Genomic DNA, 26,050 nt, shown 5'->3' on the forward strand with positions numbered 1-26,050 from the left:
CCAGGAATGTAGTTCTGTCATTTTTTAAATTGGCAAAAAGTGAATGTAACAAAGCAAAAATACATATTAGCTGTGGGAGCTTTAAATGCCAGGGAAATGACTTTGGTGTTGATAGATGAGAGGGAATTAGAGGACACACAGATACTGTGGTAAAAATACAGGATCATGCAGGTGCTGACTTACTCAGCAGGGTGGCACTGGTTTTTTGCATCTTCTTGAAAATTGCTGTCTTTTGCAAAGGATCAAGACTCTGTGAGCTACCAGTCAGACTCCTGGGTATTATGGAGCTGCCACAGGCAATCACTGAAATGTGTCTGTAGGTTGTCTCATGTTCAGACCATTTGCACTCATCCATGGTTAAATGACTAGAAATCAGCAGCAGCTCCCATTTTAGGCTTTGGGGAAAGCCAGTGAGAACTTCCCATGAGTGCCTGTGATCCCTCCACACTTCCTCAGTGAAGGTGAATCTAAATGCTTTTCAACTTTTGGAAGAAATCTGAATTAGAATTTCAATCTTTCAATGTACATATTCCTTTTTGGACTCTGGGTCCCCTGTGATTCTTGGACAAGACATTTAACAGTTGCAAGACTTGCCCTTCCTATATATTAAAGACAGGCACTGCCCACTCTCTGGGAATGCTGTGTAAAGTGCTGACAGTCAGAACCAAGGAGAAGACATCTCCAAAACTTTTGGAGAGATCTCATATAAAAATATCACCAAACCCTGCCATCTGCCCAGAGATTATTCAGGCATCTGCCATGCACAGAAATATCTGGCAGAATAAAATAGTGCATAAACCTGATCCCAACAGTAATTGATACAACCAGCAACCTGACTTCTTTGCTGAAGAATCTGCTACCATATCACATGAGAGATGAGGGAGAGCCTGGTCATTCCTTTTCCCTCCAACCTCACATGGCCAGATGCTGAACCCCACCTTCCAAAAGGGCTTCCCATGGGATCATCATGCATGAATTAGTCCCATGTTTTCATCAAGCACAGAAAAAGTCCCTGTCCATGTTACCTGCCTTGGTCCCAGGTGCAGGCACACATGTACAAGGCAATGCTGCCCTCTGCTCTGCCTTCAGGCACTCACTCCCCGTGGCTGTGTACCAGAGGCAGCTACTCCCATTGCAGCTCAGGGCTCTGAATCAGCCTCAGTCAAACAACATGGAGCACAAGAAGCAAATCTGGCTCTTGCAGGAAGCTGAACAAACTGTGTAAGACACATGTTTTGAATTGAAAATGTACTGACAATGTATTATCTACACATGCCCGTTTTTAAGAGGAAATTACAGAATTAACAGGAAATAAAGATTATTCATATTAGGTCTGACCCCAACACTAGTAATCAGGTTGACTGCTAAAGAGCTCCACAAATACTTTTCTTGTACTCAGCGGAAGTACTTAGGTAGGCAAATACTGCAGGGCCTGGCAAAAGTGGGAGAATTTGGGCTTCTCTGATTCAAAGGTTTATTATTAACAAAACCCTCGGTTGCTCAGACCCCACGGAATGGTTTCAAGTGAACAGTCACACCACTAGTCGGAGAAAGGCACACATGAGATAAAGGAGAATGAAACAGCTCACTGACGTGTTGATACACAGCTGATAAGGAAAACAAAAAACCGACTTCAAAAATTAAACCAGTTCCGTTTCAGTCGAAGCCAGAAGCAGCATCTGGTCTCTTTTCTCTCCCAGCATCAAGAAGGTGTGTGCAACAATGCTGAAGATATTTCCAATTCTAGCCATCCTTGCAGGTAAGAATAACAAACAGATCAAAATAGCGCTGGAACAAAGGAGCCTGTGGAAGTAAGAGAGCAGGTGAACCTGACTAGCAAACTAGGAGAACTTTTGAGATTAATTACTTCAGGATGGAATAAAAAATTATGGCTATACTGCCAGACCATCCTCTGAAAATCCACAAGCTGACCTCTGCCTGGTTTTGAGCTCTTTGCTCAAGAACAATATTTTGGCTTTGGTAGATTAATGCTTTGCTCTGATGTCAGGAAGAGGCAAAGAGCTCTTGTATGGAGCATTCAGGTCTTTCAAGTCTTTCAAAGTCAGGTTTTTCCATATTTGACTTTTGTCTCCCCTTGATAATAGGGCTGGAAAATGATGCCTCAGTCCCTCAACCACCAAAAAATTTTGGGGGGGATGCTTAACTTTAAGCTTGTAAAGAATTTTTTAATTAAATTAGGACATAATACTTCGTGGAATCCAGGAATTTTATTTTAATTTTATTTTTAATTTATTTTTAATTTATTTTTAAATTTCCAGGTATAGTAAAAACTATGTATTAGTCATATTTCAAGGGCATTTCATTGTGCCAAGCTATACTTTGAATATATACTGAAGCAGTGATTTTAATGCTCCATGGAGATAAACAGCCCCTGTATCCACTACAGAAAATGAAAGTTCATTTCCACATCTTTTCCAGATAGAATTATCTGATTTGGGTGCTATAGAAATATTTGAAGTAGCTACTCCCGGAGTTTCAGTGTTCTAACTCTCACACACATATAAACCCAACAGATTTTTACCTTAGATATGAAAAGTAGCTCAGAAGTGGTATCATATATAATTTTCAAAGCAATGTCCTCTAATTTGAAAGTTCTGGATTTAAGACTAGCAATGTGCCCATGTTGGTGGGCACTACTGACTGGGGGTTTCTGTCGTGGCTCAGAAAAGATCAGCAAACTTGGATTTATTTCATGAGTGTTAAAAACTGCAAAGGACTTCAGTGAAAGTGGGAGATCCCTAATTCACTGCAATGACTTTCTCTGTGGGAAGGAAACAGTCTCACTATAATATTGATGAGTAAAGAAGTGGATCAGCCATTTTTAACAAGTTATGGTCCTGTTCACACAAGCTGTTTTCACTGTGTTATTTCTTATTTGTGCACTTTAAAAAATTTAAACCAAAAGGCCTGTATGTAGAAAAAGGGATTAGGGGTTGGAAGCCATAAATGAAAAGTGAAACTGCCATTAACATTCATGGTGAGGAAACAGGCTCTGTGGGGCCAGTTCACTCTGCTGTCAGACAAAAGATCCATGTTGCAATTAGCATTGGTTTAAACAGCCTTTTTACTTGAGTAAAGATTATTTCAATTAAATGTATTTCTTCAAAATATAGTTTTATGGAAACTAGAATGCTTTGTGGAGTAATTTTTGTTAAAATTAATTTCTTCTGGAAAAGCTTTTAACAGTCAGACTCTGTGGCACTCCTGACTCTAAAACCAGAGAATGATAAAGTAAATATGTGGAGCAGATGACTGGAAAATGGATGTTTTCAGCAGAATAACATTGTGTTGAAAGAGAGTACCTTTAATCCCGCAAAGAGCAGAAAATAAATACACATCAACTGTGTTGGGAAATTATCATCCTCTGGCCAACACTAATTCTTAAAGCTGAGAACAGTGAACTGAGATACCTAAAATAATATGGCACAGCTTTTCTATTAGATCTCAGTAAGGACTAAGCTGCTGTGAACTCACAAGAAAAGCAGAACTGGCAGCCAGTCCTGGGATCCCCTCTTTCCCTAAGGCAGGTTTGACACATTTAGGTCAGTCTCCAGCCATTCCTGTGACACTATATTATATGTCTTCACATATAATAGAAATTTTCTTGTAGTTTAAACCCATTAATTTTCATCCTAGCCACCATCAACATGGAAAGTATATTATTCCTTTCCTCCTTGCAGTGAGCTTTTATTGTTGAAGCCATCAAACAAGGAAAACAGCTCAGATAGGTTTGTATACTGTATTAACTCATGAATTTACAATATTAAATAGTTTAAAAATACAAAATAGATAGTTTCTTTCTATAAACAATATTTTCTCACACAAGGCTGTTAATTTCAGCAAAATACTCTTTCGTATTACTGCAGATTCTGCTTAAACTCTCAAAAGCAGCACCCCTACATAAGATGCACAGATCCTGCACTGAGAAAAATATTTTACATCTTTGTCTCAATCATTAATATATGCAATAAACCCACAAGAAAATTATTATAACATGAAATTCTCACCTTGCCTATTTTGCACAGAAAGCTCCGAAATGTTTAATACTTTCCATCCCATTCAAAAGAAATACATTCTCAGTCTGAACCTTTAGACATTAGCTTTCAAACGGGACTCAATGACCTACCAAAACCCTGAAATTCAGACTTATTTTTCTGACAGCTCTATCTTTGCTGTCATGTGTCATCATGGCTAGTAATTCACAGAGGATAGAAGCAGATAAATAGTGTAAGGTGGTGCTTGATTCCTTTCATTACTGTGATTGTGTAGTCAAGACTGATCAGAGTCTTGGGAAGGGCTCACAAGTTGTGTTTGCTCCCTTTGTGCTCTGAGCACAACAGAAAGGGCTGCTCGAGTTATCAACGAGCTCCCTACAACCCACACAGTAAAAGCACTTCCAAAAAGTTTCATTTGATTTTTCCAATGTAATAGCATTGGGAAAAAAACAGCTTCTGGAGGTAAACACTTAGAAACCTAAACTAAAGCAAAGTAATTAGCAAAAGAAAAGCAGAGAAAAGCTGCTGGTCCAGCCTGAGGGATCCAACAGTGCTACCGAGTCCCAGTCAGAACATAAGGGTGTATGAAGTGAGAATACTGTAGGTGATGATGCTCCACAGAGAAGGAGATCAGATATCTTAAAAATTACTGCAAAAAAACCAAAAAGGACAGGAAAGATGTAAGAGAGGGGTAGACACAGCTGTGAATGAGAGTGCAAGCACAGGAGAGCACTGTGGGTGCAGAAGAAAGGTTCACTTTAACCACAGACTCTTAGTGAGAAGAAGAGTATCAGCCAATGAGAACAAGTATGGGTTTAGGAACTCTGCTTTTTAAGAATATTATTTTTTGTAAGAGCATGAGTATTCTGGGGGATTTATTTGCTTGCTAGCTTTTACTCAGCTTGTTATCTCTGAAATTTCCACACAAAGCCCAAGGGAAACTGTACTGAAAAGGAGAACAGCCAGATACATCCTACATTTTCTTCAATAACCCAGAGTAATAATTCCTGCACAGCTCCCAGGGCCAGCCCCAGCTGATCTCTCCTCTCCACACTTCCTGCCCACAGGCCACACCAGTGGGGTCGTGGTGACTGTCCCTGAGAAGACAGTGAATGTCACGACAGGTGGAAATGCAACCCTCCTCTGCACATACACCACTAATGGACTCCTGGGAAATTTCTTTATTCAGTGGAGTTTTTACAGTGCCAAAGAGACCCAGCTGCACACCGTAAGACATTTCTTTATTATTACTGTGAAATTGTATTTGAGATATCCTTAAGTCCTCAAAGAGTCTTGTTATGTTTGATGGGGTTATCCTTACTACAAACCCGGTAATGTTGGGGTTCCTACCCTAGAGATTAAGGACTGGGGTGCAGTGACATTTAGGGGCAGAAGAACAAATTATCTAGGCTCCTAGTTCCCACTGACATGCCTGAATACCTTCACAAACTGATGAAAAAGTACAGAAATGATTAATGTGCTCAAACAACTTGCTATGTCACACAGGAAGTGTGAAGCAAAGACCAGGTGTCTAAAAATCACACAAGTGCTGCAGCTCCTGGACCAGCTCCCTTTTCTCTTGTCTGGCAGATATTTCCTGCTATTGTGAAAGCTGCTTTCCTGGTGAGACGCCCTTGCCTATGACAATGTGCTGTTCCCCATTTAAGGGTCAAATGAGAGCTCCTTGACTCAGGCACTGCAGTTGCCTTTTGGCAGCTCAGTAGAAGGTGCTGTGCCTAACAGTGGACTGTGAGCACAAAGTGAGCAGCAAGTGTTGGCAGCACTTTGCAGAAAGTTGTCATAGCAGGAAATTTACCACAGCAAACTTGCATTAGTATTTCCCAGCATCCCATGGCCATCACTGTGGAAAGAGAACAATTACAGGTCAAGAGCAAATGGTCCCCGCCCTTCCCAAGACCCCAAAAGGCTGCAGAGCCAAACAATATCATACTCTGGGGGATAATGAGACTGTGTTGTAGGCTGGAGTGTCAGCATGGGTGGCGTTGGGAAGGACACCAATACCAGGCAGTGACTTGGTCTAAGCCTGAGCCTCTCATGTGGCTGTAAAGACCTTGCAGAGCAGCCTGGTCTGCCTGGAAGGGGTCAGGGATGGGATATATATCTGCCTATATGTACTCACACTTCTGCCCAAACTTCAAGAACTATCTGTTAATCTTATGTTTTGGTGGGGAAATGAACCCATGAATTTCATTCCCAGCATAACACACAAGTTATGAGCCCCCATCAGCTCAGTCCTGACAGGTGGTGAGCAGTCAGCAACACATTCCTTTATAAGAAGAAATCCTAATTAGAAATGTTGATGAATCCTTGAAGACAACTGAGATTCCTTTTCCATGTCCTGGTATCAGGCTTCTGCTTGTGGGACAATCATTTCCCATTGTTTTTATCCTTTTGCCAACATTTTTTTTCTGGAATTTCAATCCTCCTGCCTGGTGTTACAGCTGAGAGTTGATGTAGAGATTTGTGAGTGTCACAGTCCACACTCAGGATATTTTTGTCCTGTTCATTATTATTTCCTAATAATATTTCAGTAGGAGGCTTGCCATTGCTGATACAGGTGCACCTTCCATTTGGTTTATCAATTACTGCAGAATTAGCCTGTAATTTGCAGAATGTACAGGTTGTAATATATTTGGCATTGAAAAGCAGTAGCCAAAGTGTAAGAAATGGCAATTTAACCTAAGACAGAACTGCTCACTCACCTGCAGTATATCACAGCCACAGATAAAGCCTGTATCAGTGCTAAGTACAAACCCTGGGCCCATCCCAAATTCTGACTCCAGCTGAATGCTACACTGATGTAGGCACACCTTGCCTGATTGTGTAGTTGAGTAGTTGTTACTCATTGTTTGCTTTCCTCAAGTTAAAAATCATTTATTAAATGAAGAATTATTCCTGAAAGGGTGGTAGCTACAGGTTTCCTAAATTGTATATAGTACAATATATTATAATTTTGATCCAGTATATCTTAAATTATAATTGCTTGTTCAGGTGGGCAGTACTGACATAGGATCAAGCTCATCTTCTCCAGGTTTGGTTAGAGTCTTTCTGTTCTACTTGCATCAAATTTTCCATATTGCAACACACTAAATGCCATACATTTTTCTGGTCACAATCAAGAGAAATAAGTAGATTGCAGTTATAAGTATTTTAAAGGGAGAACCACACAGTTTCAAGAGATCCAGGAGGGGAAAACCATTTGTAAACTGTGGCTAATGATAAGAAAAATACCCCCTGAAAATTACAATCATAAAATACTGTGGGTAGTTCAGAATACACTCAACAAGACCTAACCCATGCAAGACTACCAGATGTCAGGGAAACTTAATGGATCAATCCCTCCAGTGCTCCCTCCTGGCTTCTGCAGCTCTCACTGCTAGCACAGGGAAAGCTGTGCCTATAAGGTCCATGAGAAACTCTGCTGGGAAAAATTGCAGCTGGATTCCCCCATCTGAAAGTAATTTCACAGCAAATTCACACATTTGTAATGGCTGCGTTTGTGATGGGTGATTTGCATTTTCATTACATAAAGTCAGTTCAATCTGGAAAGGCCATGGGTTAGTGCTAATCCCCTTCTTGAACACCAAGGCACAGTCTCCTCTCCCTGCAGCTCCAGTTCTCCTGGGCTGGCAGGCTCAGTGAGGCTCAGAGGGTTCCCTGTGCTCCCTGGAACCTGCTGCTGTCCCTGGAGGGTGCAGGACTGGGGCACTGCTCTTTTTAAAATGCTTTAAGCAATGTTTAATTCAGTCTTGTATAACTTGACCCTGTATCCTTTTGCCACCACCTGGCAATTCCTTACCATTTTGAACCTATTCACAATAAAATAAATGGTGCTAATGCAGACACTGGGAAGAAAGGCTTGTGATTGCTTGTGGAAAATATGGTTTAAGAAATCACACAACACAGCTGAACATAAAGTTGGATTTTCACCCTCCCTCTGATTGAGGCTGGTATTTCTATTGCAGGCTGATGACTATTCTGAATTTCAGAAAGGATTGGAAGCCTGAAAGCCCACATGTTTTTCTCCCACAAGTTTAAACAAAAAAGATAATCTCTCTACAAACCTGGCTCTGCCCTGGTGGTGTGGCACATTGCTGAATCAAGTTTCACATTTTGTTCCAAGTAGGGAACATATGCATGAAAATGGAGGAGGTTGCCAGCTTTGGCTTTCATTGTTTAGGTAAAACAATACTAATATGCAATTCAAAAATATATTTAATATGCTGGTAAGATGACAAACCCAACTATATTGGAAAGACTGGCATCATATCTTACTGAATACCAGAACAATAGTTTGAATTGTATCTGGAATAAAATTCTTTAATTTTATGAGATATTTAGATTCTTCTAACAGATCCATAACAAAGTACCAAACGCTTTCTTATAAATAGCATATATTTGCCCTGAAAATTTTGTTGAAAATTCTGGCTCTACTAAACATATGCCATTTTTTCAGCAACTAATTGGATAACATTTTCAAATTCCATTCTTGATTTTTAGAAAATTCTGCCAAATATTTTGAAGACAGGAGACTTAGAAGTTTTGTAAAAAATTACAGAAAATACATCTTCTTCCACCTACTAAGTTTTAAAATAATCCTGACGTCTTACTGAATGCTAGATGTCTTGATGACCATGTTATTCACACGGGCACTATACTCAATAAGATTAAACAGAGGAGATATTCTCTATAACAAATACGTGTGGAAAAAAATATTGATTTTAATAAATGTTTATTTAAACAATTGATAACATGGCCCTTTCTCTCTACAATGGCAACAAATAACAGAGCAAGCTGTAAACATTATATACATTTATAAATGTTATATATAATTAAGACATTTATACCATTAAGAAGCTTTTGGCTTTAAGCATTAATGAATGGGAGAGTTAAATTACTAGATTTTAGGACATAACATATAAAAAGCAGAGGCCACAGAGGCCCTTTACTTTACACTGCCACTTACAGTACAGATTTTGCAGTGTTTTGAGATCCATAAGCTGAGGTACAGTCCTGGCTGGAGTGAAATCAGTAAGGCCAGGATCAGAACTAGTGCCAGGGTTAATTTAATGTAATGTAAGTATTCAGCAGCAGATTTTACCTTGCCTCAGGGCACGCTGTGCTTTCATTACTTTGCAGCCTGCTACTGATGCAGATCTGCCTCCCAGCACAGCCTTGTGAGGTTGGTTTTGTCTTTCGCTGTCTGTTGTGGTGTTTTCCTGCCCTGTCCTGCCTTGGCCACCCTCCCTAGGGCTGCCACGGCTCCCACCATGGCAGTTACACCCTGGGCAAGGAGGAGACACCACAGCCAGGCTGCCCACAGGCAGCACAGTGAAAAGGGAGCAAGCAAACACAGCCAGGTGTTCACAGCACTCTTTTGAAGACAGCACAGCTTTAGTGGGTGAATATAAACTTTTTTTTCCTAATTGAGCCTAACTCTGCTCTTTTCCTGAGAAGTTTCTCTAGTAGAAGTAATTTCCCTCACTTGAACTTAATAATGTAAGTATAAAATCATGGAAAATAGGATGCCATACATATTTTTACCTTTTACTTTTTGCCATTTAGCCCTTAGCAACATGCCCTTTAATGCTGAATTTAAGTTTTAAATAAAAACTCCCAGCCAGGGATCTTGAGAACTTTCCAGCACTGAGCGATCTCTGTTTTACATCTCAACAAACTGAGGCTAACACTACTCTGCTCACCCAGGGTACATCACAGCCTGGCCTGGTTCACAAGGTAAAGTCTCAGCTCCTGCTAAGACCTACATCTGTGCTTCATTTCATGCTCTGAGTCACTCAGCCGGCCCCAGTGTAAAGCACCTAAGTAAATGTTTGAAAGCTGAAGCCTGTTGACTCTTCACAGGCGCAGCTGCAGCTTTGCAAAGCTAAATACAAGTTCTGAACCTAACCTGGGCCACACCTTGAGCCTCCAGCCCAGGCCACCCACAGCTAAAGTCAATGAAATGATCAGGGACACTACCTGGCTAACCAAGGTGTGCCCAGGGCAGGATTCTTGATTGAAATTTTAAATTCATTATATGAGTAAAGGTCATGGATGCCTGTTACTTTTAGGCAAAACAGAATTATTGATAAACTTCTTATGAAAATCTTCTCCAAAAAAAAAACGAGCTTGTGGCACATTGGTCATCAACAGGGGACAAGGAGAGGAAGCCCAAAAGAGGAAAGAGGCAAGCAGAGTGACCTGAGCACAGATGTGTCAGTTCTTTCCACCCTAACACCCCAAATTCAGATTGTCAGTAGTCCCAACAGCAGCACAGCTCTGCTGCCCAGCACAAAGCAAGGCACAGCTGTGGCCACTGGGCTACCCCAGGTGAGAGCCAGAGGCCAGCCAGCTCTGTATGTGGGGGGTTTCCATATTACCTTCTGAAAGAACAAATAAATTCCCCTCCATGTAGTCTGAGCAGTTCAGGGAACGCCTCCACACACTTTCAGCCACAAGACACCTGAGATCCTGTGCTGCAGAGGCTGTCAGTGCTGCAGGGGACACCAGCCTGGGAGCAGAGCCGTCCATTCCAGCCCAGAGAAAGATGAGCCTGTGTGCAGCACCCCCTGAGGAAAACTTCCTGGAAAGGGCTTCTCTCATCCATAAGCATTTCTTTTTGCCTAGAGCTGATTTTTTAAAACTGAGTTTTATCTAGCACTTAGATGACAGAGCAGGCACTGGAAGGAACAGCTTCATGGGAAGCAGAGGCAACACCTCCAAAGCAGAGGAATGGAGCTGCTGTTGTCATGTCACGGCTGCTGGAGTGACTCTGGATGTCAGTGGGACTATAGGGGACTGCCTGTGGTTATCACAAAGGGAAGTGCAGACAAGAAGGAAATAATCAGGTTGTAACTGGGGTGTTTGGAGCAAACATTAGACTTTAATCTCAGTTTGCCTAACTTTAGGTAGAATTTAGGAATAAGCTTGTTTCATCTTGTGGTTGACGAGGCCTGAGATACTTTCTGCACAAAACACTGAACGTGAGGCACCCTGCCCTCGTGATCAGCATGGATGGTAGGTGGGGAGCTGTGTGAGAAATGACTCTTTGATTTTGGGGGAACATTTAAAGTCTCATTTAACTCTCAGATCAGCACATTTTTGCTCAAATACAGCATTCCCCGTGTCATGGTATTCTGAGTATGGATGAAAAGTCAGTCAGTCTTTGTCAAAAGACGGTGTATGTGACAGATGCACGGGGAAGATGTAGCTGGAGATACAAGGTAAGAAAACAATCCCCATAATCTTAAGGAGGAAACAGCTAAATAGCTTCTACTAGATTTATGATACTGTGAAACCTGTATTCATATTCTGTATTGAAATATCAAAACCAGCACATGACTGAAATAAGTTGAATCTGATGCATTATCCAGAATTTTTAACTCACCCTATTTTTTATTGCATTTTTCTCTGTCAAAATTATTTTGGATGTAGCTGTTATGTTGGGGTTTTCCCCCCCGCCACCTATTCTAGGTGGCTGAACTTGCACTTTCAGGAATATTCTACCCAAAGGGTATCTGAAGGGTGTGTGCACCCACAAGGAGCCTCTGGGCTGAATGTGAGCAAGACTGGACAGCCCGAACTTGGGGCTACATATTTACATGGAAAAAAAAAAATCATCCTGGATCTCCTTTCTAGAATATAAAACCACTTTGAGATGTGATGGATACTGAGGACACTGAGCTGAACCAGCTTCCTCTCAGCTATCAGCTCAGCGTTCCAGCCATAACCCATTCCAAACTCTCTGACTGCAGCATGGTTCCTATCTCACCATGAGGTACAGGGTACAGCCAGTATAAACTGACATCTAATAATAACTGCTGAAGAGCAGTTACACCAAATGCACTAAGAAAACACATTTGTTCTTGATGGGAATTATTCATAAACAGTTCAGCCACAAGAATGATACTGTGAGAACATGAAAGAGCTGCTGCTTCAATGTATTTGCATCAGTTAAAGCTGCTGAATGATTAATCCTCTAAAGGCTTCTGACTCCCTTTCTTCTTCTACCAATGCACTATTGTGACAAGACACTTCTTGTCATTGTTAATATCTTCAATTCCCAGTGCAAAAAGCCCAGTAAGGGATATTCCTCTAATATCCCTGCTATCTTCTGGCAGATTAGAGTTTTGACAAAAATGTGTGAAAAGAAGCTGTGGATGAAATAAGGGATTTAGGCCCACACTCAGTCATGTGACATGTGTCAAAGAAACCAACACATGTGAGAACATTTGCTTTCTTAGCTAGCTGAGTTCAGAATCTGAGCTTTGGGCCTTCATTAACACTCTGACTGTGTGGCATTTGTTCTCTCATTAGATGGTAAGATGCTTAAGGAAGTGATGAGCATTTTTTCTCCTTGTTGTTATTTTATAAATTCTGTCTGTCCTCAGAATTCAAAAAGATATCACAATCTCAAACCAGTAAAGTCGTTAATATCCTCCATTTTCTACTAGCTTGAGAAAATGTCAAACAGAAAATAACAAACAACCCAATGACAGGGCCCTCTGGATGCTGGAGCTTTCCAGCTCTCCGGGCAAAGACTGTGAGTCACACACTGAATCCATCAGAAAAACGTCATCCAACAGGATCCTAGAGCTTTATATGTGCTGGTGGGGGAAAGGGAGAAGAGGCTGGGGGAGGAAAGACAGGTACTGGAAAAGAGGTCATGTCCTGAAACTGTCCTCCAGTCAGGAAGTTGGGATTCTGTGGAGATTAGGCAGGACACTTTGTAATGCCCCTTCAAGTGCATCTCGTAACTTTGATATCCGTAAGTACTAGGCATGTACGGCATTGTGATGCAGTGACTCCAGGAGATGGGGATGGGAGGAGTATTGACCTGGAAATTATGAAGGAGTCCATCCAAAGCCATCTGAAAGACACATATTTATGCAAATTCTAGTATATATTTGTCCTGTCAAAAGAAGAAGAGAAGCAGAGGGAGGCATGTTTCTTCTAATTTCCTGCCTGCTTCTTCACACACCCCCTTCACACCCTAAGGAAGATCTTTCTACAGAAGTTGTACAACAAAAACCTGTAGGTGGGTTCCTCACACTCTGCTGAACATCTGGCAGTCTTTGAAAGTCCTCAACTCAGCCTCAGCTCTGCTGACTGCTTCCTCTGCAGGCAAACGTGTTCTACACCATCACAGGAGAAACTGCCTGTGGACATGCAGGGTAACCCCGGCACGGCCTCAGAAAGCCTGCAAGGATGGCTGGAGACAGCAGCTCTGGGCACTGCCTGGCCCACAGGCTGAACAGCCAACTAAACTGTAACCCTTCCTAAGGTCAGAGATGTCTTCTGGGCCACTTTGCTGTTTAGCAGAAACTAGTGGCTCAGATTATGAAGTAAATAGGGACAAGAGTTTTAGGAGTGATAATCTCCACTCCTTTTTCTCTCAGTTGTTTGATTAGTCACCCAGGCAGCTGCTTCCATGAAATGTGAAAAGGCAACATTATATAATAGCTTGCCTGAACAAACTAGCTGGTAAGGAGGAGCAACAGCCATAATGCACCCTCAACATTGTTTCTGCTCTGGTAAATCATCAGCTTCACTAGAGCTGCTCGTGACTTGCTTGAGGACACGAAAAGCTTTTTTGTTTGAAGGGAAGCACAGCAGATTTCTTTTGTTTTTGTTTGCATTCAAGATGGTACACTTAAAATATATTTATCACACCAGATTAAAAAGGTTTCCAGAAAAAGTCTACCATTGACTAAATATAGTTTTCCCATACGCACATTTTAGGTAATATGGAAAGAAAAGTCAATGATGTGTGTCTGTAGGAGAAAACATTAGCTGGCAGTTGCCCAAAACCAAAAAGTTTTCCATATCTTCAATAGAAAACAATATTTTTACTTTTGAATCGAAAAAGAAACACTTTTGCAAAGATTTTCAAATCAGTTTTCTGAAAGCCACAAACCAGCTTTTCAAGGACAGCATAAAACCACTTTAAACCAGGGTTTAAAATATCCATTTTGAATGTATTGTTTAAAATGGACTATGAATTCACAGCCAATTAACTGAAACATATTCCTCTTAAATGAAATTTCCTGTGTACACAATCTAATCATACCTCTGGGACAAGATATACACTCAGCAATTAATCAGAACATTATTCAGCCTTTTTGGTGTTTACCACCTTCCTTCAGACAATGAACTCCAGAGCCAGGGAGATAAGCATGGAACAGGAGAGAACAGAGAACAAGCAGGAGCCTGCAGAGGAACTGAACACATTGCCTGAGAATGTTTCACTGCCTTTATGTTCCTGGCTGACAAAAAATGACCCAGTAAGACTCTCTGATTCTATGAAGACAAGAAATAGTCTCTGCTGTGTTGGCACCTGCCTCAGATTTAATAGTGTATACAAAATATTTTCTCTGCATTCATTGACTCAGAGAGAACACAGGGGATTTGTTTTTCAGTGCATTGTATGAGGACTTGGGCACGTAATCCACCCTGACTCCAGGTCAAATACACCGAGGAGCACTTGCTCCTCCACAGTGTTTACTGGCATGCCCTGACTGCATTTACAACTTGCAGTGCCAGTCTTATTCCCAGGAAGATGGGCTGTATCTAAATGAGCACTCACTGGACCCCTTCTGCTACTCTTTACTCTCACATAATCCCAGCTCACTCTCAGGTAGACTGAGTAGAATTTAGCCCCTTTTTCCAACATTCAAGCCTTTAATAGGGTATGATGGGCCTGCCACTTCTCTCATGCTGCAGCAAGACACACATGACTTCATTTAAGTCATTGTAGAGCCTAATTTCACATTCAGTGTAAGGAAATCATGGAACCCCTTTGACTGCCCTACTCCAGCAGTGCAGTTGATGGAGAGGAGATGGAAATCCAGGCCATCACTATTGAGAGCTATCCAGGGACATCAGCCTCAGAAGAGGCTGAAGTCAGAAATCACAGTTCTTGTAACTTTAAACTCTTGCAAGAAACAGAGACAAATATTAGTCTGCTATTGCTCACACTCAGATAAATGTAGAATGAGACTAATGTGGCCAGTGTGTTTTTGTAATTCCAGGTAGACAACTTTTTTGATGAGTGATTTGTTTTAACCAAACTCCCTATCTTGAACACTCTTTCCTCAGGGAACACAGTGTGTCCATCCAGACTCTGGTTGGGCAATAGAGTTCCATCTCTAGAAACTTGCAAAGCATAAAATCAGTTTTAAAACTGATGGTATTGTATGCACACAATGGAAACTGGGAGGAGTATCCAGCTTCAGCTGACTTTCTAACCGGGTCTGTCATCGAGCTGACCCTGGTACCTCTTATGCTTCTCCACTGTACCAGCAGTGTTCCACAGCTTGGGAATGCCTTGGTGTTCAGAGCCCTGCATCAATTGTACCTGTTGTTTGTAATCCTGGGGCAGGGAAAGATAAAGTCTGTCTGAGGATATGCAAAATTGCTCTTGAGATAGGGCCAAGCTGCAGTCCTGGAGCTGCTGGTGCTGTGCAAGCTGGATTCTGACCTTCATTTCAAAGCCGTATCTTTGCATAAACCAGCTGTGCTCTGACAGTTTTGGAGTGTACTTGCTTTAAGCTAATAAAGGCTTTTAGATAACATTCCTTAAAGACTTCAGTCAACACCATATCAGGGAGGATAAACAGAATAAAGAATTAATACTCTTAATTCAAAATGCAAGCAGTTGATCTGCAAAGCAAAGCAAATTGTACTTCTTGCCTGGGGATCTGCAGTATTCCTAAAAGGCAGGGAACTTTGACCAAAAGGAAATTTTGATACTAGTCAAGTGAGAATGGCCTGTGAAGAGGAGTCTGTGAAACTTTTTCCTGCAAGCATTTTTGCACTATTTCCATTAAAAAACATGCTGTTACTTCAACTTCACTGATGATTCTGGAATACTGCCAGTAGGAACAATGTTAGATCTATTTGGGTCACAACCTGTAATTCTGTATGGACACCTCTCACCAGTTTAGAGAAATGACTGAGTGTGCTGAAACTGCTCACTTTGCCTAATGTGGGTATGTAGATGCTGGGGAACATACTGCCTACCCAAATACTGTCACTTTCCTACAACACAATTATTAACATCTCAGAAAAACGATCACCGAATCGTAGTTTTCCACACCTTTGTTCTTTCAGATGTTGGTTTCAGAGTAGAATGAGCTTGGACAGAGGGCAGGTATTCCTTGAGAACTACTATATTTACCCCAGAGCAGATGAGATACTGCAGTTCCTAACCAGACTCAGGGCTCAAGGCTCAGACTGCCATCCAGGCTCTGCAGTGAACATAGTTCTACCTCTCCTTTCCATCAGCAGACAACAATTTTGGGCTTATGAGGCTACTTCTACTCCACAATGCTGCTAAGAGCAATTGATACTACTGAAGTCAGTGAAATCAGTCAATGTTAAATCAGCGATTTTTATCTGTGAGGAAATGCTGCATTCCTTAGGAACATTTATCCTTACTATGCCTATCATTTGGCAAATGATTTTTTTACTATTTAGTAAAAGGGGAACTTCTTAATCCCAAATAGGAATCCCCCAAGCACTGAGGCCAGCAGGTATTCTTTACTCCCTCCCTGATCTAAATTCAAAAAACCAAGATAGTCCATGACACTGCCTCCGAAGCTGATGACACAAACAACAATAGCATGGCTGCTCTAATTGCATGTGTGATGACTCTGCTCTGTTCTTGTACTGCATCCTCATGGCTTTCAAATTTACTGCCAACAGATCAGGTGCCTTGTTTGCTTAGACCTTTGTCTTGTGAATTCATTTCAGTCCTCTGTTTGCCAGATTCTGTTTGGAAAGCTCTGCAGCCACCCACTTCTTCCACTGACAGGTCCATCCTTGTCATAATCTTCTACTGAGCTGCTTATTAATGCTATCACAAATGATCAGTGCTTTGCTTAATTCCATTATTCACTGTGCATGACTTTGTATTTTTTCACAAAATTGTCATGATGGTCAATGGTCTCACTTTTGTTTTTGCAATTGCATCAGTCTGTGCTTGGAGTATCCACAAAGATTTAGCTACTGTCAATTACACAATTAAAAATACCATTTCTGAAAACCTTGTCTTTTAAGAACCTTTAGAAGTATGTATTCAAATGTACTATGTTTTTATTTCTGCTTTCTTGGGAGAGGAGGCAAGAAAGGGGGTGACATTGCTTGGCTTTAATCAGAAATCAAATATATTCTCTGTACCAAACAAAGCAGCAAGAAGATCTCTTGTTATTAAACTAACAATTGTTTCTTTATCACAGATCTATTATTATTCAGGAGGCCAGTCTTACTCCTATGGAGCATTTAAGAACAGGATAACAGCTTCAACAAGTCCAGGGAATGCATCAATAACAATCTCCAACATGCAGCCCTCAGACACTGGTTCCTACACCTGTGAGGTTTTCAGCCCTCAGGGAGATGCTGGACAGAGTCAAAAATCGGTGATTGTCAATGTGCTGGGTAAGTGCCTCCCCCCTCTATTGCTGTATTGTCTTTTTCATCCCATATTATGAAACACTGAATTCACAGCTCAAAACACATAGGGCCAGAGGGAATAACAGGCTGTGGTAAACAAGGCCCATGATGCAGAGGGAAGCTCCCTGAGTCACTGCTGCAGTGTTTCCAAGGGCTCTGGAGGCAGGCAGAGCCTGGGTGCCCTCTAGCTTCCAGCCACAGCTGACCTAATTCCACTCCACAGCTGCCTTTGCCTGAACTGCAGTCAAATCTCGTTCTCCCACCACTGGCCTTCAGAGTCACTTTGTGCTCTCAAAATGTTCCCTTTATGTAAGCAGGTAAGAGGGTGGCTAGAATTACCCAACTTCACTCCATTTTTCATACTGGAAAACAAAGGGATACTAGTTTTAGTTAAAATAAAACACCATTTTAGCTGGGAGTGACAACTTTTCACTAAAATCATTACATGCAGCCCCAGCACAGTCCAAAACTTTGCTAATTTTCCCTAATGTTGATCATGGTGACTTGCATAAATCTAGGGAGAGGCAGCAGCACAGCCCAAGAGTTCTGACTCACATCAATTCCCAAAACCTCTAGAAACTTAGTATTTGTTGGATGAAAATAGTACAAAGTTTGTTTCGTGTAGAAGAAAGCAATAGTTCAACCATGAACAGACAGAACAGAAAGGATGAAAAGCAGTGGAATGAGATATTTTATTTCCTAATAAGATAAAAGATTGTAATAACCTTGTATAATAATTCCTTTTATCATGAGAATTCATACCTGATCAGAGTGACAAATCACAGACATATGGGAATGTGATTCCAACATCACTTGCCTATCTTCTAGGGATAAGAAAAAGATATACGTAAACTGATTTCCTGAAAAACCAAAGTGCTACTGATAATTCTCATCTAAAATTCCCAAAATAAATAGGAAATCTTGGAGCAGTTGAGTAAAAGATTACACTTTTTACATGAAAACCAAGAAAAGTTGTTGGTTTGGGCTACGTTCATTGCTGGTGGTTTCCCTTGACAGCACTCTAAAGAATCACAAAAGCATATCTGGAGGTAGGAAATGGAAAACAATGGTGTAAGTGAAGACAGAATCTTCCCTTCTGTGCAAAATGAGGACATTATATAAAAACAGATACATTTTTTAACAGAACTATAGCTGATTTATTTCCTTCACAACTGTTAATATACTGAAAGAATTGGGCCGTGATCCTCTCCCTCTCTTTGGAAAAGCTCCTGCCATGTCTCTAAAGAAAATGATGCTGCTATGTGGCAGAATGGTGTACAGTGAATAGTGAGTGGCCCATTACAATGAAAATAATTGATAGTTGTAGTCTCAACACCTCCCTAACAGTTAATATGCAAATGAAAGGTAATAAAACTGTGTCCTAGGCCATGTACATATATTTAATATTACTCAATTTTTTAATGGGAGAGGCTTTGATCAGTTCCATAAATTACACTCTGCTCTTGGATGGAAGCCTATAGATGGGGCTCAGGTCTTTGCTCAGAGCAGCATGGTACCAGAACTTGAGGTGGATGTTTGCAGCCCGGGTGTGCACTCCTGATGTGCCCGTTCTTATTTTACAGTCAAACCATCAAAACCTTTCTGCAAAGTAGAAGGAACCCCTGAAAAAGGCCATCTGATCTACCTCCTATGCAACTGTGAAGAGGGATTGCCTCGCCCCACCTACCGCTGGTACAAAGTCGATGAGAACACCCTCAAGCCTGTGACAGAACAACTTGGTATGTAACTACAGGGCTAACATACCATGTTCAGGATCTGAAATCCCAGCATTTCAAATGCTGTGTATCACATCGGCTAATTAAAATTAATCCTCCTCTTCCAATAGTCAATGTCACAGAATCATATTCTTACTTAATCAAATCAACTGACAGCTGCCAAAACCACAGAATGCTTTTTCTATTTAATACATTAAAAAACAAAAGTTGAAGTCCTGTCCATGCCTTTAAATTGTTAAAATGAGAGAACTATTTATGTCTTTACACCTCTCTTCCCTTGAAATTTTGAGTGAATTTAAGTTGAATCAATTTGTCATTCAAGTAATAGCACATCCTTCCCTCCCAGAAATTTTCTGGACCTGTTACATTTTCATTTGTGGAGTCACACAGACAACCATAGTATCAGTGTGGGTAAAACATCAGCCAGACTGGTTGGCAGAGTAGGGGTTTTTATACACCCCTAAAAAATCTACTGGAGCAATTTTCAAGGAAGGTAAATGTTTTATTTTAAAGAATATAAAAAACCCACACAAATAAATCAATAATTGGTCAACTCTTTCTAATATCTGAATAGCTCTGTGTTACCCACTACAGAGAACTGTTTGCCTCTACAGAATACAAACAATAACGTGTACCTGCTCCTCACTTGTCACAGATCCAAACTCTGGCATCCTTTACATTGGCAACCTCACCACCTTTGAAACTGGCTATTATCGGTGCATAGCCAGCAACCTCCTGGGCAACAGCACCTGTGAGCTTGACCTGACGGCAAAACGTAAGTAAAATACATTAAAGCAATCACATCTTTGATGGAGAACATAAACAGCTTGCAGAAAAATTCTGTATCAACTTTGAAGCTTAGATTTGGTCTTTTTCAAGTAAGAACAGGATTTTGAGAGCTCTGGAGTTTTCATCCAGGCCTGCCCGGACTCTACAATGACCTAGAAAACTGATTTAACATCCCCACCTTAATTTCCTGCAAGGAGCAGGAGCTGGACCTGGTTCTGACTGCAGTCTTTACTGAGAACAGACAGACAAGGAGTTTTGAGCATTTTCTTCCAGCCAACAGTCCCACTAAGGTCTCCCCACCCCAGAAATTACAACCATCAGTGAAACGTGGTAGTACAAGGACTGGGACACTGTAGATGTGACCACTAGCTGAAAGACAGAACTAAAGACAACCTGGATTTCAGGATGTGTTTGCAATGATTGAAAAGCAAAGGCTTTCACCTGTTGTCAGTATTACAGCCCAATGATTCCCTTAGCTAGGCATAAACAGACAGTTTGTTGGGATAGGGAGCTACCCAGTGAGAAAGGAGGCAGCAAAGAACACCTGAGCACAGAGCTCTCACTTTCCTGGAGCATCTTTGCCACCCTCCTGCAAAAAGTTCTTTGAATCCAATTCCTTCTTTCTGCTAAAGGCTCCTGCACTAAATTTCCGTGGGATTTAGCTATATTACTACTTTTAAAAAGTCAAGTAATCTTTTTCTTTCCTTTGCAGATTCAGATGGTGGTATTGTTGCTGGAGCACTGATTGGAGCAATTCTGGCAGCTGCTATAATCTGCATTATCGTCTGGGTCTTAACCAGGAAGGCAAAAAATAGGAAGTCACCAAATAATGAGATGCAGTAAGAATTTCTGTTTACTTCATTTTAAGACAAGTATTTCTGTAAAGCACTGCTGCTAATCCAGAACTAAAGTAAAATGCATAATACAAGTTTTGAGAAAACTTCCAGAGTTAACATCTGTTTTTTGGGGGACTTTTTACCTGTTGCTCTTTTAACAGAAGGTGCCATTGCCCTCTTCCCTATTTTAACAGGCAGCTACCACTTAGCAGTATCTGAAACAGTGAAATAAATGTTTTTAAACAACACAAACTAAAGTGGCAAGTTATAAAAAGAGCTCTTAAGATTTAAAGTTAATGGGGTCTCTTAAAAGCAGGTGGAGGAAGTAAAAAAAGAAAGAGCAACTAAGGGCCACCTCAGGAAATGTACTGATATTTAAACACAGAGGACTCAGGTCAGTGCTATCTGAAATTACAGGACACACACCTGGGATACCCCCAGGCATCTCAGATTGCAGGAAACACAAGATTTAGACAACAGAATGGAGCCCAGAATGTCCATTTTGATCCTGCCCTGGAGATGGTTTCTTCTCTGTGCTTTGGTTGCTCATTTTTCCCTTAAATTGCCAAATCTTCAGAATAGGGATAATGTCATGCACTATATAGACTGTATTCAGCCCATTGATGTAAAATGCTAAATAACTACACATAGTTGAGGCCAGAAAAAAACCTGTGACTTCCCTGTAGCACAGGTTTAAGACTTCCTAATACGGAATTCTGCTAACCCAGACCAGTGATCAGTCGCTCATACACCTGATTTCTGCTTTCAATTGATGTAGCATTAACACCCAGTTTTGTACTTGGATCCTAATAAATCTTACTGCATTGAATTAATCCACTAGCATCTGATATTTTTTACCATGTGAAAGTGCTTCAGTACTGGGAGTTGGTTTATTATAATTTTGATAAGATAAAAGGAATTAATATCTGTTACTAAAATATTTTTCTAGATTTCCATATTTTCTAAAATACTAAATATATTTTATATTACCTTTCCAGATTTTAGTGTTTTCATAATTCTTTTCTGACTGAACTCTATTTTTCATGTACTTGGGACCCCAGATCTACATGGAATTTCCCAGAAAGCTCACATGAAGCAGCAAGTTTTGCTATCACTCCTCAGATGCTGCCAGCACTGTTTCCCTTTCCACTTTCTTGGCATAACATTTAAATATACTAAAATCCCTTTTATTCTAATGGAATCACTTAAACCAGCAATGCAGATGTCTTTCTAGCTAATATGCTGTCACTCTTTCTGTCTCAGCACCGGTGGTGTTGTAACCTTTTCAAACAATCTTGAAACAGTCATCATAACATCAGAGTTACTGTTCAGATAGCAAATACAAAGATTCATTATTTTGAAAGACTCTAATGTACATGGGATTTCAGCATGTGAGATCACAATCCTAATCCTGTCTTTCTGCAGAGAAATGGTTCAGAAACAATCCAATGCAGACTATGTTCAGGTACCCAATGAAGAAAACATTCCTGTGACCACAGTTCCATCGAGCAATGCAACAAATGAATACCCAAGTGTTGATGAAACAGCAGCTCCTGCAACACCTGAAAATGATGAGAAACAAGAAGCAGAAAAAGAAGAAATAGCCTAGAGTTTATAATAGAGTTTTCTTTGTCACCTTTGGACACCTTTATACAAAAATTGTTGTCATTGAATTAACATAGAAACATGATTAAAACTTGTATTCAAGGCATTTTTATTGTGATCCACTGGGGTGGATCAAAAGGGGTCTGTTACACAGGCCCTTTGTGAAGAGCAGAAGACTTGGCCTTTAAAGTGAACCAAATTTCTTTTATTATCTAGTTATACTGTACAAAAATTTAAGTATAAGAAGTGTATCGTCTACATCAACCTATTTTGCAAAACTAATTAGGAAATGGGCTGAAGCATTTATCAAAATAAGAGCTTTCCAGTCAACTACCCGAAATGCTATGTGTACTCACAGTTCAGAACCACAGCAGCCTTGTCCAGAAATGGTGTTAGCCAACCTGCTTTGTGTGCACCGAGAACAGTAATCATGGCCAGTACATTGCAGTGATTCAAGGAACTGATTTTGCACATCAGAAATTAAAAGAAGTTACATTAGTGTCATCAGAATGCTGAAACATCTGTTAATATCTTAAGAGATGTTAAGACCCGAGTCAAGGAAATCTTGTGTGTCTGAATTCCACCTAAGCTAAAAAAGAAAATCCTGGAAAATTTTACCCCATTTCTGCCTGACATGGAAAATATTCTGTTAACAGTGACCTTCTTGGCTTAGAGCTCCCAAGGGCACCAGAGTTCCAGAGTTGTCTGTTTCAGCAATTCTGGTTTTCAGTTTAATGGAACTGGCATTTGGGTACCCAGTTCAGACACAAATGACTGTTCTACACAAGAGGAGCTGGAGATTTAAATCGTTTGCAAGGCTTGTCCCAATAGGCATGCACAGCATCACATTCCTCATGACACACAGATATAGCTGCTTTCAAAACTTAGCAGCGATACTGCTTTCTATACAGCACATCAGTTTTGATTGCTTCCTCTGTCTGAGATGATTTAAATCTCTTTCCAGGCTAGTCCTACCCACTAAGCAACAAACTCACACTACTTTTTTTCTGGTCTCTTATCCCAGTATAACAATCTATCTTCTATAGATGAAAGCATCAAGAGGGAAGGTAAGTGGTGCAAAGCACACCGCCAGCCAGCAGTCGAGCAATGAGTGCCCCTTGGAAGAAGAAAAGGGCATTGAACCATACACACCTGGGTCACTAGACAACCCAGGGAGAACCCTGGGCCTCATTTCTAAGGTTATACAAACTCAGTTTTTCAGAAAGGCAAAAAATACTTTCAGAAAAGCTCAAGGGCCATGGGGCTTAGGCAAATACAGACCCACACCCTTGCTGATACAGGCAGACACTGGTTTCAGTCTCATGCACTGCAGGAAAACATATCTGGCTCAGGGATCTCGAGTTTTTTGGCACTTAAGTCTTTCATAGGATCTAATATTCAGAAATCCTTTAGTGACTGTTCCTAGACTATAAACATTAGTTATACGCAACATTTATCTTTAAGATTTCTGGGCTCAAATTTTCCGCTTCAGTTCCTACAGCTCTAAGTATCTTTATCAAAATAGTGAGTTAAAAAAAAGATAAAAGGAAAAAAAATACGTGGCAATATTTAAGGATACAAGGCATGAGACTCTAGTTAATATTTATTTTGGATCTTCAAGCATAACTATATTCATTGCTCTTTCCTCTGTTTTCTGACTTCCAAAAATTTTTCCTTGATAGGCGTGTCCCAACAAAGTGTTTAGCTTCATTCCAAAGTAACAGAGCATTAATGGTATTCTTCTAACACTATTTTAGCCAAAAACTGTTTGTGCCAGTCTGTGAGGGTCATTGCCATGTTGTAGCAGTGAATCCTCAGACTCTTCTCTCTCCAAAATATCCAGGGTAAATCTCAAACTGGGATCTATACAGAAGTCTCCTTAATCAGGCAGTTCTTACTGACTCTGTGCCAGGCCAAATTCCTAACTCACATCCTGCCATCCAGGTTAAGCAGCTTACTGAAAATCTCTGATATTGACAGCCAATTTGTGTAGACCTGCAGGATGATGACATTAAGCACACTCAGAAGCAGCAAAGGGACAGTCAGTACTACCTGCTGCTCTTTGGATGCTATTTCTTTCTGAAGGTGTTTCCTGACAATATAATTCAAATCAATTATTGGTCCAAAGGCTTGGCTGACAGCAGCAATAATTTAATATAATTTATCTGACATTCCTAAGCATTCTTTTACTCTTCCCTTCATAGGAAAAGATTAATGTTTTCATGTAACTGCTATAGCTGTATTAGTTCTTCTAATGCCATTTCCTGCATGTATGTGATCTTGTCACATTGTTCTTACTGCTACACCTTTCCAACTTCCACATCTCTGCAACAGCACTGTTGTGATTGAAGAGGGGACTCCATTACGTGGTCATATTTCTTTTAACCCTTCCTTCATTTCACTTCCCACATTTATCTGCTGGTATTCCTTACCTAACTTGCTACAGTAAGATAGGAGCATATGCTGGTGAAGTTGTCACTAACTTCTATAGATAGTACAGTCTTCCTAGAACACCATAGGTTTTATATTTGTTCAAAAGGTAAAAATTCCTCAAATTACATTTAAGTTTTTATATAAAAGAAAGGAACAATTGACCACATTCTTGACTAATGATTCCTCTCATACTTCTAACCACCAATGAGTAATAGATGGCAGTAAAAAGGCAAAATAAGAAGCAAAACAGGCTGCTGGGAGTAAGGATATAAGGAAAATTACATGTATTTGGAGTTTCTTACCATAGTGTGGTGTTTTCTGTAAGCCTTCTGGCAGATGTTTGTTCTCATTTCAGTGTTTATCTATAGTTTATTAAGAAGGATAGGGCACCGTTCCCAGCTTCCCGCTGATACTCTTGGCAAAGCACAAGTCCAATTAGGTACTGATCCATGGTGCATAGCTCTAAAGCCCTGCAGAGCTATGCAGGATGCATAAACATTTTTCAGAATTAGCTTTAGATGTTCCAACACTCCGTGCTGCATGGCCTATTTATCTTCCCATAGGGAGCAGAGATCATTAATAGGGACACCAGAAATTAAGCCAACATTCAAGCCACCATCTCCTAAGGAAGCAGATTTACAAAGCTACAGAGCAGGGTTTTTTGCTATATAAAGATCAAGAATGAACACAGAACTCTTAGCTTCAGCTGCTCTCCAATCAAATTTTCAGCCATGCCTGTGCAATATATAAGAAACATTTACTCAGTCAGGTTCCTCCTTCAATCAAGGTCTGCATGGCCAGAGTTTACTGTACAGGCAAGTTATCCCTCCTGTTCTTAATGAGTCCCCTCAGTGAAATTTAACCTGCATTTTTTATTCTAAGATACATTTAAAGTCCTTGGTGAAGGTATTTGTTTGGTTGTAAGTTTCTGTCTTGCTTATCAAAATAAATTGCATTACCTTAATCCCTACAAGTCAAACTGTAGAAACTGCCAGCTTGCATTTCACCACTTCCTTGAGGCTAAAGATCAAACATGTTGCATTTCCATACTGTGTAACGGATGGCAGGGTTTCATCTCATTGTTCACATCCCAAACATACAAACTATTTAGAAAACACTGCTTTTCTTACATGTAAGTTTAATAAAGTTTTATAATACCAAT

The 26,050-nt window shown here is 40.5% G+C and overlaps 1 protein-coding gene across 2 annotated transcripts; it reads left to right on the plus strand.

The window, feature by feature from the left end:
• Positions 1-1,483: 1,483 nt before the first annotated feature.
• VSIG1 (V-set and immunoglobulin domain containing 1) lies at positions 1,484-26,049 on the plus strand. 2 transcript variants are annotated; one of them, XM_068204920.1, is made up of 8 exons: positions 1,484-1,759; positions 5,084-5,244; positions 11,153-11,260; positions 17,276-17,474; positions 19,073-19,228; positions 19,881-20,000; positions 20,727-20,853; positions 22,276-26,049. In XM_068204920.1, the coding sequence occupies exons 1-8, from the start codon at positions 1,723-1,725 to the stop codon at positions 22,457-22,459; spliced, it is 1,092 nt and encodes a 363-aa protein (XP_068061021.1). In that variant the 5' UTR covers positions 1,484-1,722; the 3' UTR covers positions 22,460-26,049. The 2 variants fall into 2 exon arrangements, with proteins under 2 accessions (XP_068061021.1, XP_068061022.1); XM_068204921.1 differs by lacking the exon at positions 11,153-11,260 and having other exon boundaries at positions 1,495-1,759.
• The last annotated feature ends 1 nt before the right edge of the window (position 26,050 follows it).

Source organism: Anomalospiza imberbis, chromosome 14, assembly GCF_031753505.1.
Source record: "Anomalospiza imberbis isolate Cuckoo-Finch-1a 21T00152 chromosome 14, ASM3175350v1, whole genome shotgun sequence".
NCBI lineage: Eukaryota > Metazoa > Chordata > Aves > Passeriformes > Viduidae > Anomalospiza > Anomalospiza imberbis.